The sequence below is a fragment of the Schistocerca piceifrons genome, chromosome 4, assembly GCF_021461385.2.
Source record: "Schistocerca piceifrons isolate TAMUIC-IGC-003096 chromosome 4, iqSchPice1.1, whole genome shotgun sequence".
NCBI lineage: Eukaryota > Metazoa > Arthropoda > Insecta > Orthoptera > Acrididae > Schistocerca > Schistocerca piceifrons.
This window is the reverse complement of record NC_060141.1, coordinates 542,621,277-542,637,545: the sequence shown is the minus strand read 5'-3', so window position 1 is coordinate 542,637,545 and position 16,269 is coordinate 542,621,277. Positions and strand designations below refer to the sequence as shown.

The window sequence follows — 16,269 nt, the reverse complement described above, 5'->3', positions numbered from 1 at the left end:
CGATTCTCAGTAAAAACGTAGGCATGTTGTTCTAATCATAGCTATAATTTATGCTTTGTAGAGAAATCTCGTCTGGTGGAATAAAGCATTGATTGAGATCACTGCGTTTTCGCAGTACAAGCAACGATAAAACGTTTCGTATGTAGAGCAAATAAATCCATAAATATCGGCAGTAAGTATTTGGCAATGATAATGTAAATCGAAAAATATGCTTGTATAACGTATCAACATTGTAATGGCGTACGAACCAAACGGATGGGCAACTGATACAGAAGAATATTTATTGTAAACAAACAATGCGTTTCGTAATCTCTGGATCACTGCTTCTTTCGAGAAGCCGAACATCTTTGCTTCAATGTGTCTTCATGCCGATTTATGTGGTTGTAAACAATGCTGACAGCCGGGAAATGTCTTGCTCGAATTCTGGTAATTAAAAGCCATAACGAACGTTTCGAGTCACAGTTGAGTTTTTTTAGTCATACATACACAATAGTCTTCACATGTCGTACTGATTTGTCAGTAGTATACTTGGTAACTTGCTTCTGTTATAGTGGTTAAAATATAAATGTGACGCTGCCAGGGTGTTCATAACGTGCTCTTCGCATCAGATGATATTAACGTTTTCCAGGTTCCCAGGCAGCCACTTTGGAGGACTTTGCTACTTGACCACAAGCTTCACACCAGTCTTAAACAAGCATTGCCGATGGTTCCTATAGTAATCGAACAAACTGGCCGAGGAGAAAGAGCGTACGATATATACTCAAGACTCTTGAAGGAAAGAATAATTTGTGTGATGGGGCCAGTAAGTAAATCGTTGCTTTGCGTAATATGTCAACTATAACGGCCACTATGTGGCACACAAAATTGCCTTCTTTGTACACGATTTTCATGAGGTGTCAACTCACAATCATGATTTGTTACTGCCCTATAAAATATTATATTTGGTTTATGTATACATAAAGCATAATTCATCTACATTTACCACTACTTTTGTTTTTACTAAATGCGAGTTGCTTGGAAAACAAGTTATTTGAAAATTAAAGCTTCGCTGTCAGTGCCCCCACTGAACGTTGTACTGATTTTTCTTAAATGTGGTATCAGTTGTACATGGAAGCACTGTACAATACGCTGCACCTGCAGACATATAAGAAACTTCAACCTTGTGCAATAAGTTCATCAGCTGTAAAATTCTTTTAGTTTTGCAGTGTATTTAAGGACAAGCATTGGTACACAGGAAATTTGTTTGTTCAAATCTTCATCTAAGATTATCAAGAGTGAAAGCAGACTACACTATCTTAATAGCCTCACAAACACTAAGTTACAGAAATCATGGTACCAAACACTCCATTACACAAGATGTGAAGCAAATATTGATATTTCTCAGTGGCTAACATTTGTTACTCAGTCTGCAGAGCCAAACTTTAGCGATACACACAAATCAGTTGAATGTGGTTGCCCTTTGTGTTTTGTGGCTGCTATCGGCATCATAGTGTTTGGTGGCAGTAGGTACAGTATTACAGTACGTTGGTAGATATGGTACGGCAATTTAGAACAAGAGATTATTGCGAGCCAAGTTAAAGATATTTCCTTGGCAGTTGGCCATAACTTACATATGTGGTTTGGATGGTTTCTGAAATTATTTTGACAGAAACAGGAATGATCACAACATTTCATAGAAATGCATTTAATATGATGTTTGTGACCCAGAAAGCTCATTCCACACTTAAATTTCAACTGGTTTTGTATTTCATGTTGTGAACTATCTGCATTAATTACCACCAGAGCAATGTCAACTTAGCTCTGTGGTGCATACTCCTCTGGGGATATAATGCAAGGTTACCTGCTGGAGCACATCTTGTTTGACAACCAGAGTGTATTGCTTCAGTTTTTCTGATTTCTCTGCAAAGATGCTAAGAAAACCTTTGCATTGAACAATCAGCCTATTTTTATTTTTAATCATCAAGGCTCTTCTGTAAGGCAGTAAACTTTATTCATTATTAGTTTGTTTTTGCCATCATTATTATTATTTTTATTCATTCGTTGGTGAGAGCTTTCCTATCTCTGTTTGGTACTGATGCACTTAACCAGTGAACCTGTGAGAATGCAGTGTTGGATGTTTTGCCATGCAGGATACACACATTTACCTCGGTGTTTTGTGTTCAGGGCAATAAGAAAATTCTAATCAGATGACAGTGAGAAGAATGTGTAGTGTGGACTTTGCCACAGATACAGATAAATACGAATTTGTGACTGTGACAGTGGTATACCATTACCTCTGATGTTGATTATAGTGTTACAATTGCAAATGGAAAGCTATGTTTGATGGCTTTGCTCCTGTTCAAATGACTTATCTCAGTGGATAAATTAGGGTTTCATCTAGCTTTTATTTACACTCGTATGGAAATTCTGGATAGTTAAGGGTATGTTCCACTTGTGACAGTCAGTGTCAAATACAGTTTGTAAACTTTGTGGCAACCTTGATCCAGTACCTTGTGTGAACAGGAATAGTGCCTTGCTTCATGAACACAAAGCAACAGCACACAAAAAAGTCACTGGAAAGATTCAAGAGAACCATCAGTAACAGGGATTTGGAGCCGTTTCAACATTTATAGACCAAACGAGAGGGAAACCTTACAAAAGCAATGAAAGGCTCGTTAGTATTCATTATATTTACATATCTCAAGGTGAAAAATGTTTGAAGGTGCAGAACTGTATATTACGCATATCTACAGTTAACTTTCTGTGTTAATGAGCATAATTTTCAGTTTCTTCTCTTCTGAATCTGCCAATGAATTGATTACTACGTAGCAAGGAATAATCAGTTAACTGAGTTTCTTCTTGCTCCCAAACCCACCAACATTCTTCTGCATCCTCACAGCTGTCATGAAATTGTATTTCTGTGTGGCATAAGACTGCATGTAGACACAGGTGATTTTGAGGTGCAAAGTGCTTGATATCTTACTGTTTTGTGACGTGTGGAGTGAAGTTAATTAGCACTTATTTTTTATTCCTTTGAAATAAGCTTCCAGAGCAAACTATCATGCTAAGTATTTTATTCATTTGTATTTTGGGGAAATTATAATCACAGTGTGAAATTATATACTTCAATATTTCATTGTCATATGTTTCAAGAGTGGAAACTGATATCACTAGCTTTGAACTCCTACATTGAAATTATATAACACTGGCATTAATAGCCCCCAACCACACTGGAAAACTTTAAAAAATGAGAAATTCTATATTAAATCTAACTCAATGCCATAAAAGTAGATAGCCTAAAAGTATCTAGAGATAATGCTGCATAAAAACAAAATGTGCATATGTCTTCCCTCTGAATGCCCGTATAATTGAGCATGATAAGCATTTCATTTTCTAGCTACCTCTAGCACATCTAGGAATTGGGACATTACAGAAGCATCCGACTCCACCCATCTGCTTTGACCCATGACATCATCAATATGGCGGAAACAGCTAGTTCCGGTGTATATAATATGACGACAATGGCGTCACTACATATATACACCAAGAAACACAAACAAAAATAAAAATGACACAATAATCTCTCACTGAAAAAAAAAAGAAGGGGGTTTAAAGTAGGGAAAAGCTAAATGTACAACAGTAGAAAAAAGATCACAACATTCTAGAACAAATAATATAAAAAAATTTAAATTACAACAGTCCACTACACCAGCAAAACCACAGGAATCGGACATTTCATTTGACCTATATAGCTCAACCCCCCCCCCCCCCCCCCCCACACACACACACATTAGCATGATGACAACCAAAACTCAAATTAAACCAGTACCACGTGTTAAACTCAGCATGTCCACATCCACCACCAGAGGGCACCATGAAATACAACATATCTACAAACACAACCAACTCAAAAACACTGTGCCGTAGTGACATCACACACTGCAACACCATTAAGCCACAGGTCAAAGCAGACACGTTGAACCAGACACTTCCATTGACTTAGAATTGGCAACATCATTGCAGTTATTTGGCAACTTTGTGGTTGTCCATTTACTTGCTCGTGTGTTCCTGAATTATTCTGCTAAATTCTGATGGCATTTGGTTTTCACTTCGATTAATTATGCTACATACTTCTCATGTAAGATGAGACCATGAGAAAGAAAATTTGATTTTAAGACTCCAGGAATGCTGTACTTCACATACGTAACAATTGTTCTTATATTTACGATATTTCGTTATGAGGCTCAACGACCAATATTGCAATGAGAGAGCTCGTTAGCTCAGGGGTTCTGCTGTTGTGATTTAAGGGCTGTGTGTTTTCACATCCAGTCACTATGCTGACCAGTGCACTAAAGCCTCATAGTTTTAGTTTTATTCAAGATATCTTCAAATTGCTAGAAGAAATTCTTTAATTAAATCTGAAAAAAAGAGACCTTTACTCAATAAGTATTCTCATAAATTCGACCCAGTAAGCTGTGTTAATAGTCACAGATATCTGCTTTGTGAGTAACAAGCTGCTTCACTATACAAAACTGCTGGATCTCTTTGAATTGACTGTAAATGATATAAATTTTTAGTTTTTGTTCATCACATAGCAACCGTAGGTCAGGGGAATAGTTATGAAGTGAAAAAATTGATTAATATAGTTCATCTGTGCAAACTCTATGTGAAAGCAATTGGGCATCCCTTTAGACATTTGCTAACACCGGAGTTATCAAGTTCCTTTCACTCAAGTTAGCTTCAAATATGGGCAGTTTTGTCAGATTACATCTAATTCAAACTCTTACTACCTCTTTCAATCAGCATTAAGTTCTCCAAGAGTCTGTATGTGGACCTCAAATTGTGCAGTGTGGCTGCATTGCTATAGAGCATATGCGGCAAGATATTAATACATTATAATAGAAGGAAACATTCCACGTGGGAAAAATTATATATAAAAACAAAGATGAGGTGACTTACCGAACGAAAGCGCTGGCAGGTCGATAGACACACAAACAAACACAAACATACACACAAAATTCAAGCTTTCGCAACAAACTGTTGCCTCATCAGGAAAGAGGGAAGGAGAGGGGAAGACGAAAGGAAGTGGGTTTTAAGGGAGAGGGTAAGGAGTCATTCCAGTCCCGGGAGCGGAAAGTCTTCCCTTAGTGGGAAAAAAGGACAGGTATACACTCGCACACACGCACATATCCATCCACACATTAATACAGTTTATTGCACACATTTACCGTAAGGAATCAAGCAACAACAGTAAAACACATTACACCACAGTTAGTCTCCATGGCTTAATGAAAACCTAAGAATTTCTGACCAAAACAAATGTGAAGAATCACCTTTAAAAGGAAAAGAAATGAGATATAAGACATTAATGACAACATTAAACAATGTTGTTGTTGTTGTTGTGGTCTTCAGTCCTGAGACTGGTTTGATGCAGCTCTCCATGCTACTCTATCCTGTGCAAGCTTTTTCATCTCCCAGTACCTACTGCAACGTACATCCTTCTGAATCTGCTTAGTGTATTCATCTCTTGGTCTCCCTCTACGATTTTTACCCTCCACGCTGCCCTCCAATACTAAATTGGTGATCCCTTGATGCCTCAGAACATGTCCTACCAACCGATCCCTTCTTCTGGTCAAGTTGTGCCACAAGCTTCTCTTCTCTCCAATCCTATTCAATACTTCCTCATTAGTTATGTGATCTACCCATCTAATCTTCAGCATTCTTCTGTAGCACCACATTTCGAAAGCTTCTATTCTCTTCTTGTCCAAACTATTTATCGTCCATGTTTCACTTCCGTACATGGCTACACTCCATACGAATACTTTCAGAAATGACTTCCTGACACTTAAATTAATACTGGATGTTAACAAATTTCTCTTCTTCAGAAACGCTTTCCTTGCCATTGCCAGCCTACATTTTATATCCTCTCTACTTCGACCATCATCAGTTATTTTGCTCCCCAAATAGCAAAACTGGACTTCAGGAAGGCATTTGATACGGTTCCGCACTTACGTTTAGTGAAAAAAATACAAGCTTACGGAATATCGGACCAGGTTTGTGATTGGATTCAGGATTTCCTAGAAGAAAGAACACAACATGTCATTCTTAACAGTTCAAAATCTGCAGATGTAGAGGTAATTTCGGGAGTACCGCAGGGAAGCGTGATAGGACCTTTATTGTTTACAATATACATAAATGACTTAGTTGACAACATCGGTAGCTCCGTGAGGCTATTTGCAGATGACACGGTTGTCTACAAGAAAGTAGCAACATCAGAAGACTCGTACGTACTCCAGGAGGACCTGCAGAGGATTAATGCATGGTGCGACAGCTGGCAGCTTTCCCTAAACGTAGATAAATGTAATATAATGCGCATACATAGGGGCAGAAATCCATTCCAGTACGATTATGCCATAGGTGGTAAATCATTGGAAGCGGTAACGACCGTAAAATACTTAGGAGTTACTATCCGGAGCGATCTGAAGTGGAATGATCACATAAAACAAATAGTGGGAAAAGCAGGCGCCAGGTTGAGATTCATAGGAAGAATTCTAAGAAAATGTGACTCATCGACGAAAGAAGTAGCTTACAAAATGCTTGTTCGTCCGATTCTTGAGTATTGCTCATCAGTATGGGACCCTTATCAGGTTGGATTAATAGAAGAGATAGAAATGATCCAGCGAAAAGCAGCGCGATTCGTCGTGGGGACATTTAGTCAGCGCGAGAGCGTTACGGAGATGCTGAACAAGCTCCAGTGGCGGACACTTCAAGAAAGGCGTTACGCAATACGGAGAGGTTTATTATCGAAATTACGAGAGAGCACATTCCGGGAAGAGATGGGCAACATATTACTACCGCCCACATATATCTCGCGTACTGATCACAACGAAAAGATCCGAGAAATTAGAGCAAATACGGAGACTTACAAGCAGTCGTTCTTCCCACGCACAATTCGTGAATGGAACAGGGAAGGGGGGATCAGATAGTGGTACAATAAATACCCTCCGCCACACACCGTAAGGTGGCTCGCGGAGTATAGATGTAGATTAAGTGCCTCATTTCCTAATCTCATTCCCTCAGCATCACCCGACTTAATTAGACTACATTCCATTATCCTTGTTTTGCTTTTGTTAATGTTCATCTTATATCCTCCTTTCAAGACACTGTCAATTCCATTCAACTGCTCTTCCAAGTCCTTTGCTGTCTCTGACAGAATTACAATGTCATCGGTGAACCTCAAAGTTTTTATTTCTTCTCCATGAATTTTAATACCTATTCCGAATTTTTCTTTTGTTTCCTTTACTGCTTGCTCAATATATAGATTGAATAACATCGGGGAGAGGCTACAACCCTGTCTTACTCCCTTCCCAACCACTGCTTCCCTTTCATGTCCCTCGACTCTTATAACTGCCATCTGGTTTCTGTACAAATTGTAAATAGCCTTTCGCTCCCTGTATTTTACCCCTGCCACCTTTAGAATTTGAAAGAGAGTATTCCAGTCAACATTGTCAAAAGCTTTCTCTAAGTCTACAAATGCTAGAAATGTAGGTTTGCCTTTCCTTAATCTTTCTTCTAAGATAAGTCGTAAGGTCAGTATTGCCTCACGTGTTCCAGTGTTTCTACGGAATCCAAACTGATCTTCCCCGAGGTTGGCTTCTACTAGTTTTTCCATTCGTCTGTAAAGAATTCGTGTTAGTATTTTGCAGCTGTGACTTATTAAGCTGATAGTTCGGTAATTTTCACATCTGTCAACACCTGCTTTCTTTGGGATTGGAATTATTATATTCTTCTTGAAGTCTGAGGGTATTTCGCCTGTCTCATACATCTTCCTCACCAGATGGTAGAGTTTTGTCAGAACTGGCTCTCCCACGGCCGTCAGTAGTTCCAATGGAATATTGTCTACTCCAGGGGCTTTGTTTCGACTCAGGTCTTTCAGTGCTCTGTCAAACTCTTCACGCAGTATCATATCTCCCATTTCATCTTCATCTACATCCTCTTCCATTTCCATAATATTGTCCTCAAGTACATCGCCCTTGTATAGACCCTCTATATACTCCTTCCACCTTTCTGCTTTCCCTTCTTTGCTTAGAACTGGGTTTCCATCTGAGCTCTTGATATTCATAAAAGTCGTTCTCTTATCTCCAAAGGTCTCTTTAATTTTCCTGTAGGCGGTATCTATCTTACCCCTAGTGAGATAGGCCTCTACATCCTTACATTTGTCCTCTAGCCATCCCTGCTTAGCCATTTTGCACTTCCTGTCGATCTCATTTTTGAGACGTTTGTATTCCTTTTTGCCTGTTTCACTTACTGCATTTTTATATTTTCTCCTTTCATCAATTAAATTCAATATTTCTTCTGTTACCCAAGGATTTCTACTAGCCCTCGTCTTTTTACCTACTTGATCCTCTGCTGCCTTCACTACTTCATCCCTCAAAGCTACCCATTCTTCTTCTACTGTATTTATTTCCCCCATTCCTGTCAATTGCTCCCTTATGCTCTCCCTGAATCTCTGTACAACCTCTGGTTCTTTTAGTTTATCCAGGTCCCATCTCCTTAAATTCCCACCTTTTTGCAGTTTCTTCAGTTTTAATCTACAGGTCATAACCAATAGATTGTGGTCAGAGTCCACATCTGCCCCTGGAAATGTCTTACAATTTAAAACCTGGTTCCTAAATCTCTGTCTTACCATTATATAATCTATCTGATACCTTTTAGTATCTCCAGGGTTCTTCCATGTATACAACCTTCTTTCATGATTCTTAAACCAAGTGTTAGTTATTATTATGTTGTGCTCTGTGCAAAATTCTACCAGGCGGCTTCCTCTTTCATTTCTGTCCCCCAATCCATATTCACCTACTATGTTTCCTTCTCTCCCTTTTCCTACACTCGAATTCCAGTCACCCATGACTATTAAATTTTCGTCTCCCTTCACAATCTGAATAATTTCTTTTATTTCATCATACATTTCTTCAATTTCTTCGTCATCTGCAGAGCTAGTTGGCATATAAACTTGTACTACTGTAGTAGGTGTGGGCTTCGTATCTATCTTGGCCACAATAATGCGTTCACTATGCTGTTTGTAGTAGCTTACCCGCATTCCTATTTTCCTATTCATTATTAAACCTACTCCTGCATTACCCCTATTTGATTTTGTGTTTATAACCCTGTAGTCACCTGACCAGAAGTCTTGTTCCTCCTGCCACCGAACTTCACTAATTCCCACTATATCTAACTTCAACCTATCCATTTCCCTTTTTAAATTTTCTAACCTACCTGCCCGATTAAGGGATCTGACATTCCACGCTCCGATCCGTAGAACGCCAGTTTTCTTTCTCCTGATAACGACATCCTCTTGAGTAGTCCCCGCCCGGAGATCCGAATGGGGGACTTTTTTACCTCCGGAATATTTTACCCAAGAGGACGCCATCATCATGTAATCATACAGTAAAGCTGCATGCCCTCGGGAAAAATTACGGCTGTAGTTTCCCCTTGCTTTCATCCGTTCGCAGTACCGGCACGGCAAGGCCGTTTTGGTTATTGTTACAAGGCCAGATCAGTCAATCATCCAGACTGTTGCCCCTGCAACTACTGAAAAGGCTGCTGCCCCTCTTCAGGAACCACATGTTTGTCTGGCCTCTCAACAGATACCCCTCCGTTGTGGTTGCACCTACAGTATGGCTATCTGTATCGCTGAGGCACGCAAGCCTCCCCACCAACGGCAAGGTCCATGGTTCATGGGGGGGGACATTAAACAATATACTGAGGTATATAATTAGATCACAAACTATACAGTTAATTTTGAGCTGTATTCATGTCTTGCTTATTAATGTAATACAACACTCATCATATTAAAACAGATTGTCTGTTGATATTGCTGTCAGGTGTGAAATGCAGATTGTAGACATTTTTGTGGAGCACCACTCAATGACAGTAAGGCATTTTATACTCTCCAAAGCAATGAGTGGTAGCTGGCACTTTCAACAAAGGACAAGAGACCACAGCAGCAGCTGCTGCTGGCTACCAGCAAATGGGCCGTGGAGAGCTGTGGTGCATGTGACATTCAGAGGCAGAGAGTCTGCCAAGACATGTTGCAAAAAATGTTATTGGATGTAACTGTTATTACCAGTGTGCAGAAATTGAAACACATTGTAGCTGCACTACCATTACAATCATGACTTTCAAAAAAACTTCAAGCAACAAGTAATCTTGACTGCCAGATGTTGCTTTCACTTGACATGTGGTCTACCACTTGACTATGAGCATAGACATAGAATACCTTGAAAAGAAGACAAGACTTCCTTCAGAAACTAGCCAGATTTAAGAGGATTAACAGCATGGCCATATTATTTATCCCATGTCATTATTGGCGCAAACGTAGATTCTGCGGCAATCTGCCACCAGCCATGTCAAAGAGTGTACATACATATGACGCCACTGAACTCAAGCTAGTAGTGAATTCAAAACATCATCATGAGGTTACATATTTGTATACTGAAATAAATGTAAGATATCTCTGAATATTCTTATTATAAAATCAAACAATGGAAAAAATCTGGAATGCAATAGCAACTGCCCAGAGTTAACAGTGAGTCTCTCTCTCTCTCTCTCTCTCTCTCTCTCTCTCTCTCTCTATATATATATATATATATATATATATATATATATATATATATATATATATATATATATAATAGAGCGAAACATTCCACGTAGGAAAAATATATCTAAAAACAAAGATGATGTGACTTACCAAATGAAAGTACTGGCAGGTCGACAGACACACAAACATTCACACAAAATTCAAGCTTTCGCAACAAACTGTTGCCTCATCAGGAAAGAGGGAAGGAGAGGGAAAGACGAAAGGATGTGGGTTTTAAGGGAGAGGGTAAGGAGTCATTCCAATCCCGGGAGCGGAAAGACTTACCTTAGGGGGAAAAAAGGACGGGTATACACTCGCGCGCACACACACACATATCCATCCACACATATACAGACACAAGCAGACATATTTCTGCTTGTGTCTGTATATGTGTGGATGGATATGTGTGTGTGTGCGCGCGAGTGTATACCCGTCCTTTTTTCCCCCTAAGGTAAGTCTTTCCGCTCCCGGGATTGGAATGACTCCTTACCCTCTGCTTGTGTCTGTATATGTGTGGATGGATATATGTGTGTGTGTGTGTGTGTGTGTGTGTGTGTGTGTGTGTGTGTGCGAGTGTATACCCGTCCTTTTTTCCCCCTAAGGTAAGTCTTTCCTCTCCCGGGATTGGAATGACTCCTTACCCTCTCCCTTAAAACCCACACCCTTTCGTCTTTCCCTCTCCTTCACTCTTTCCTGATGAGGCAACAGTTTGTTGCGAAAGCTTGAATTTTGTGTGGATGTTTGTGTCTGTTTGTGTGTCTGTCGACCTGCCAGCACTTTCATTTGGTAAGTCACATCATCTTTGTTTTTATATATATATATATATATATATATATATATATATATATATATATATCGGGCTGACTTCCTGCCACGCCCTTGTTGCTTGATAACAGAGCGCACAGGCAGCTGCTTGCTCATTCGACTCGAGGCAGCCGCACTGTGCACACAGCCATGCCGTACAGCCGGAGAAGATATACAAGGAGGACTGTTTACAAAACAGTAGACAGTTTCAAGATGACTCCAAACAATGTTTCTCAACAAGAGCTTCTCACAGGACCTATTTCTTTTGTTGGAGCAAAAATTAACTTCACCTGTACTACTAATGAAGTTGTTAGTGGTAATGGTTGGTTAACTATTGCTGTTGTGAGAGGAGGTGATACTGCTTTGCAAGGACTTGAGGCCTATTACGACCGAGACATTATTGCTTATCGCACCATAGCTATTGGTGTTGTACCTAACAGAGATTATGGTACATGTGTTGTTACTAATGACAAGCCTTTCTCTCTTTATACGAAGAACAGGAGAAAGGTTAATGCTAATGAGAGAGTACATGTTTGGGTTAAGATTGATGGTCCTTTTGCTAAAGCAGTTGTCGTTCAAGGAGATGTTACTCTGTATTATCATTCTTAATAAAGGTCATCCGCCTTATACAGCTACGTGCAGTACATGCACACAGCAATAGAAATAACCCACCCACCTCCCCAGGGGTCGTACATGGGAAAAATATATTAAAATTACATTTTATTATATATATATATATATATATATATATATAATGTAACTTACCAAACGAAAGCGTTGGCATGTTGACACACACACACACACACACACACACACACACACACACACACACACAAAATTCAAGCTTTCACAACCAACGGTTGCTTCATCAGGAAAGAGGGAAGGAGAGGGAAAGACGAAAGGATGTGGGTTTTAAGGGAGAGGGTAAGGAGTCATTCCAATCCCGGGAGCGGAAAGACTTACCTTTGGGGGAAAAAGGACAGGTATACCCGCGCGCAGCGCGCCCCACACACACACACACACACACACACACACACACACACACACACATCCATCCGCACATATACAGACAAAAGCAATATATATGTGTGTGTTTTGTCTTGTCTATGTCTGATGAAGGACTTAGCCCAATAGCTAAATAATGTCTAGCAGTCTATTTTTAGTTTGCCTCTGTGCCTTTCAGCACATTTTTGGAGACGATTCTTTTAGTGCTTTAGGGGTTTCCCCCTTTGCTATAGATATCTATTGGACCTTGAGTGGGATTTGCTATAGGAAAAGGAGTAGTGGGATAGATTGTAAGAATATAATAATACAGGTGGCAATTATTGAACTATATGGAAAAAACGTTAATTAGTTACAAACTACAATTTGCACACACTTTATTCAACATGTAAACATCACTACAGATATTCAGACTTAGGTTATGACATGTTTGATATGCCTACCATCATTGGCGATGATGTGGTGCAGACAAATAGTGAAATTCTGCTTGATGCGATGAAGTGTCAGAACATCGATGCTGTCAGTACCTCCTGAATGGCTGTTTTCTGATCAGTAATGATTTTGAGGCTATTACTGTATGTCTTGTCTTTAATACAGCCCCACAAAAAGTAGTCACATAGGTCCAGATCTGGAGAATATGGCGGCCAGTTGAGGCCCATGCCAGTCGCCTCGTTGTACCCCAGAGCCAGAATGCGGTCTCCAAAGTCCAGGTTAGCAAACACTGTCCTGTTTCAATGTAGTTGAGATCCATCTTGTGAGAACCATATCTTGTTGAAATCAGGGTCACTTTGGATAATGGGAATGAAATCATCGTCCAAAACCATCACGTACTGTTTGGTAGTCACCGTGTCATCAAGGAATATCACACTGATTAATCTGTGACTGGACACGGCACACCACAAAGTCACCAGTTGTTGGTGAAGAGACTTCTCGATTGCGAAATGCAGTTTCTCAGTCCCACAAATGCACCAGTTTTGGTTATTGGTGAACCCATTCAAATGAAAGTGGGCTTCATTGCTAAACCAAACTATAATGCGCATACTAATTCCCATCATGCCCTGCACCAATCATGCAGTTTGAAGGATCTAACGCAAACCGTTCAGTAGTTATATGATTTTATTTCATATAGTTCAATAATTGTCGCCCTGTGTATGCGGAAGTTAATTAATGTAAATTAGTAAAACTTTTAAACCCTTTTGGTGTGGCCACAATGGTAAATGCAGCTACTAGAATATCATAAAATTTGGCATTGTCTTAAAACAAGTGATACAGTAATGGCAAGGAAAGTTATAAAGTATTTATAAAAGATCTTGGCCCCTCTCATCATTGCTGTCAGCTAATAAAGCTAAAGACATGATTGGTAAAATCTACAAAACTGCAGAAACATAAAATACATATATTCTCTAGGGCATTGACAAATCAATCTTGATGAATTGTATATGGATAACCAGGTAGATGCTAAGTTCTCTAAGTTTGCCCATTTTTGAGGAGGCTTTCCAAAAATATCCACTTCAGCAGATGGGCAACTTCGGGTATTAGAAAATTCTCCTGCGCTCTTGCTGACCATGAAAGTACCTCAAAATCACACAGACCATTCTTAGAGACATGTGCTATGTGGACAAGCAGTGTGCTATTGAAATGATATCATGGTACTGTCGCATGAGAGGTGACACCTGAGAACACAAAATATCTGTGATGTACCATTGTGCCATTCGAGTTCCCTCAATTACTACCAGCTGAGACAAGAAGTTACACCTGATGCCGCCCCACAGTGTAATACTGGGAGTAACACTGGTACGGCTCTCCAAAACATTGGAAGAATGAGCCTTCTCTCCAGATCACTACCGTAGTCATGGGTAGTGCAAAACTGCAATTCATTGCTGAACACAATGTGATTCGATTCATCAGCAGCAGTCTATGCTGCCCAGTCACTGCACCACTCTAAACATAGACATTAGTGTTGTGTAAGAATGCAGAGTCTTTGTTGTGGTGTTAATGACAGCCTACACATTGGACGATAATTCCCTAGCTCAGTTGCTGTTTGTTTGTTTGTTTATGCTTGTGTGTGTGTGTGTGTGTGTGTGTGTGTGTGTGTGTGTGTTTATTTCTAGAGTAGCAACATATTTTTAAAATAGTAAATTTTATCCAAAATGTTATTCTTAAAAATGCATGAATGGATACTTAACATTGTATATGTTGCTTACTTGAAAAGTGAGTGCACATAGCATAGATTAGCATTGACTTACCAGTGTTTACTTGGTGGGTAAGTTAATGAAACATCACTGTGAAACCTCCCAAAAATACAAATTTAAAAGGTCTTAATTGTTTCAGTTTATGATACTAAGATTTGCATTACCAATTTTTACAGTAATAAAATATAACAACCTCAGAAATTAATATATGACTCAGCACAGTATAAAATTAAATTTGTCACCTTACCACAGCATACAAACAATGTTACGGAGTGTACTTAACATTTCTGCCATCACACTGTCATATAAGACGGTGGTAAGGGATACAACTTAACATTGTTTACCTGCTTAAATGGTTACTCGCATTTACCTGTTCAGCAACAACTTTGAAGCACATACTTGTCAAGGAACATATTCAGGATCTTTATTTGAATTGTAGTCAGCCACATCAACCTAATTTGTACAAATCATCCTTGAAAAGCATTTCTTGGCATTAACACTGCACATGTTATGACTACTGGCAGCCACGTTTTTTTCACTTACCACTATATACATGAACACATCCTGACAAACTAGTCATTAGTGAGAATCTGAAATTATGGCTAGAGCAGCCATTTCTCAGTTTATCAAGGAATTATCAATTAATATGAATAAAGCACATCAATTGCAACACATTTTACATGAAACAACTCTGTTTCTCAACAACTGCCCCTTACCATTAGTTATGGCTGAGGTCTACATATGGGCTATGCTTGCTTCTGCTGTTTGGGTGGGGGTGGGGGGGGGGGGTGGGGGGGGGGGTTTGAATGCTAACTTTAAGAGGAGGGTGATGTGCAGACCAGTTCAGATTCTCACAGGAAGCAGTTTAGTAGGCCGGTGGACTGCACCATCACACAAGCAAAGTAGCTGTGTTTACTGTAGTTAGAGGAAAAGTCTTGGAAGAAACTGGAACAGAACAGACTAAAACTAACAATAAAAGTATTGTTAGGTTTTGTCATAAGAACAGCAAGGGAGTTTCACAACAGATAATGGCCATTGAGCCATAGTCTTCTACAGCAATTGTTCTCACAGGCTGCTATGCTGTGGCTTGACTCACAGCTTGCCTTTACAACTTCAATTCTGGCAGTAGATTTCTTAATTTCTGTAGTTGACATTAGTTCTTCTGCAATTGGAGCTGGACTGTTGCTCTGTGGAAGAAACAGTAAAAAGTGAAGCTGTTGGTTTGGACCCCACAGTACTTTGCTAGGCGTGATCCTATTGGGTCAGTATGCATTTACCACTCTCCAACCTTTCAGATAAATTACCCAGTTAGTTGTAAAGGTGTCTACAGTTCAAAGTGGCCTTCGAACACTGGTTTAACTTTGTATTTTTCACAGTAACACATTGTTGCCAGAGGTGAAAGAAGTCACAAGTGAACTGAATCTCAAGCCTTTGAATTTGCAGTATGGCATTTACCCACTAAACCAAAAAGGCATACCCTCATTGTCATGAAGTGATGTAGCCAGAGCCTATAAGTTGTTTCCATTATGAAACATTCACTCTCCTCCAGAGTGTGCACTATTGTGAAATTTTGTAACGGATTAAAACTGTTGTGCTGATCTCTGAATTTAACACACATCCTTGCCTTTCTTGGACAATGGTGTTACTGGCATG

The 16,269-nt window shown here is 39.5% G+C and overlaps 1 protein-coding gene across 2 annotated transcripts in view; it reads left to right on the top strand.

Annotated features, from left to right (window-relative positions):
• The first annotated feature begins 285 nt into the window (after nucleotides 1–285).
• LOC124795313 (ATP-dependent Clp protease proteolytic subunit, mitochondrial) overlaps nucleotides 286–16,269 on the top strand; it is a 52,424-nt gene continuing 36,440 nt past the window's right edge. The window contains exons 1-2 of one of the 2 annotated variants that reach the window (XM_047259284.1): nucleotides 286–426; nucleotides 629–802. In XM_047259284.1, the coding sequence (XP_047115240.1) occupies nucleotides 391–426; nucleotides 629–802 (210 nt within the window). In that variant the 5' untranslated portion in view covers nucleotides 286–390. Of the gene's footprint in view, nucleotides 462–628; nucleotides 803–16,269 lie in introns of both variants that reach the window. The other variant, XM_047259285.1, reaches the window with a different exon arrangement.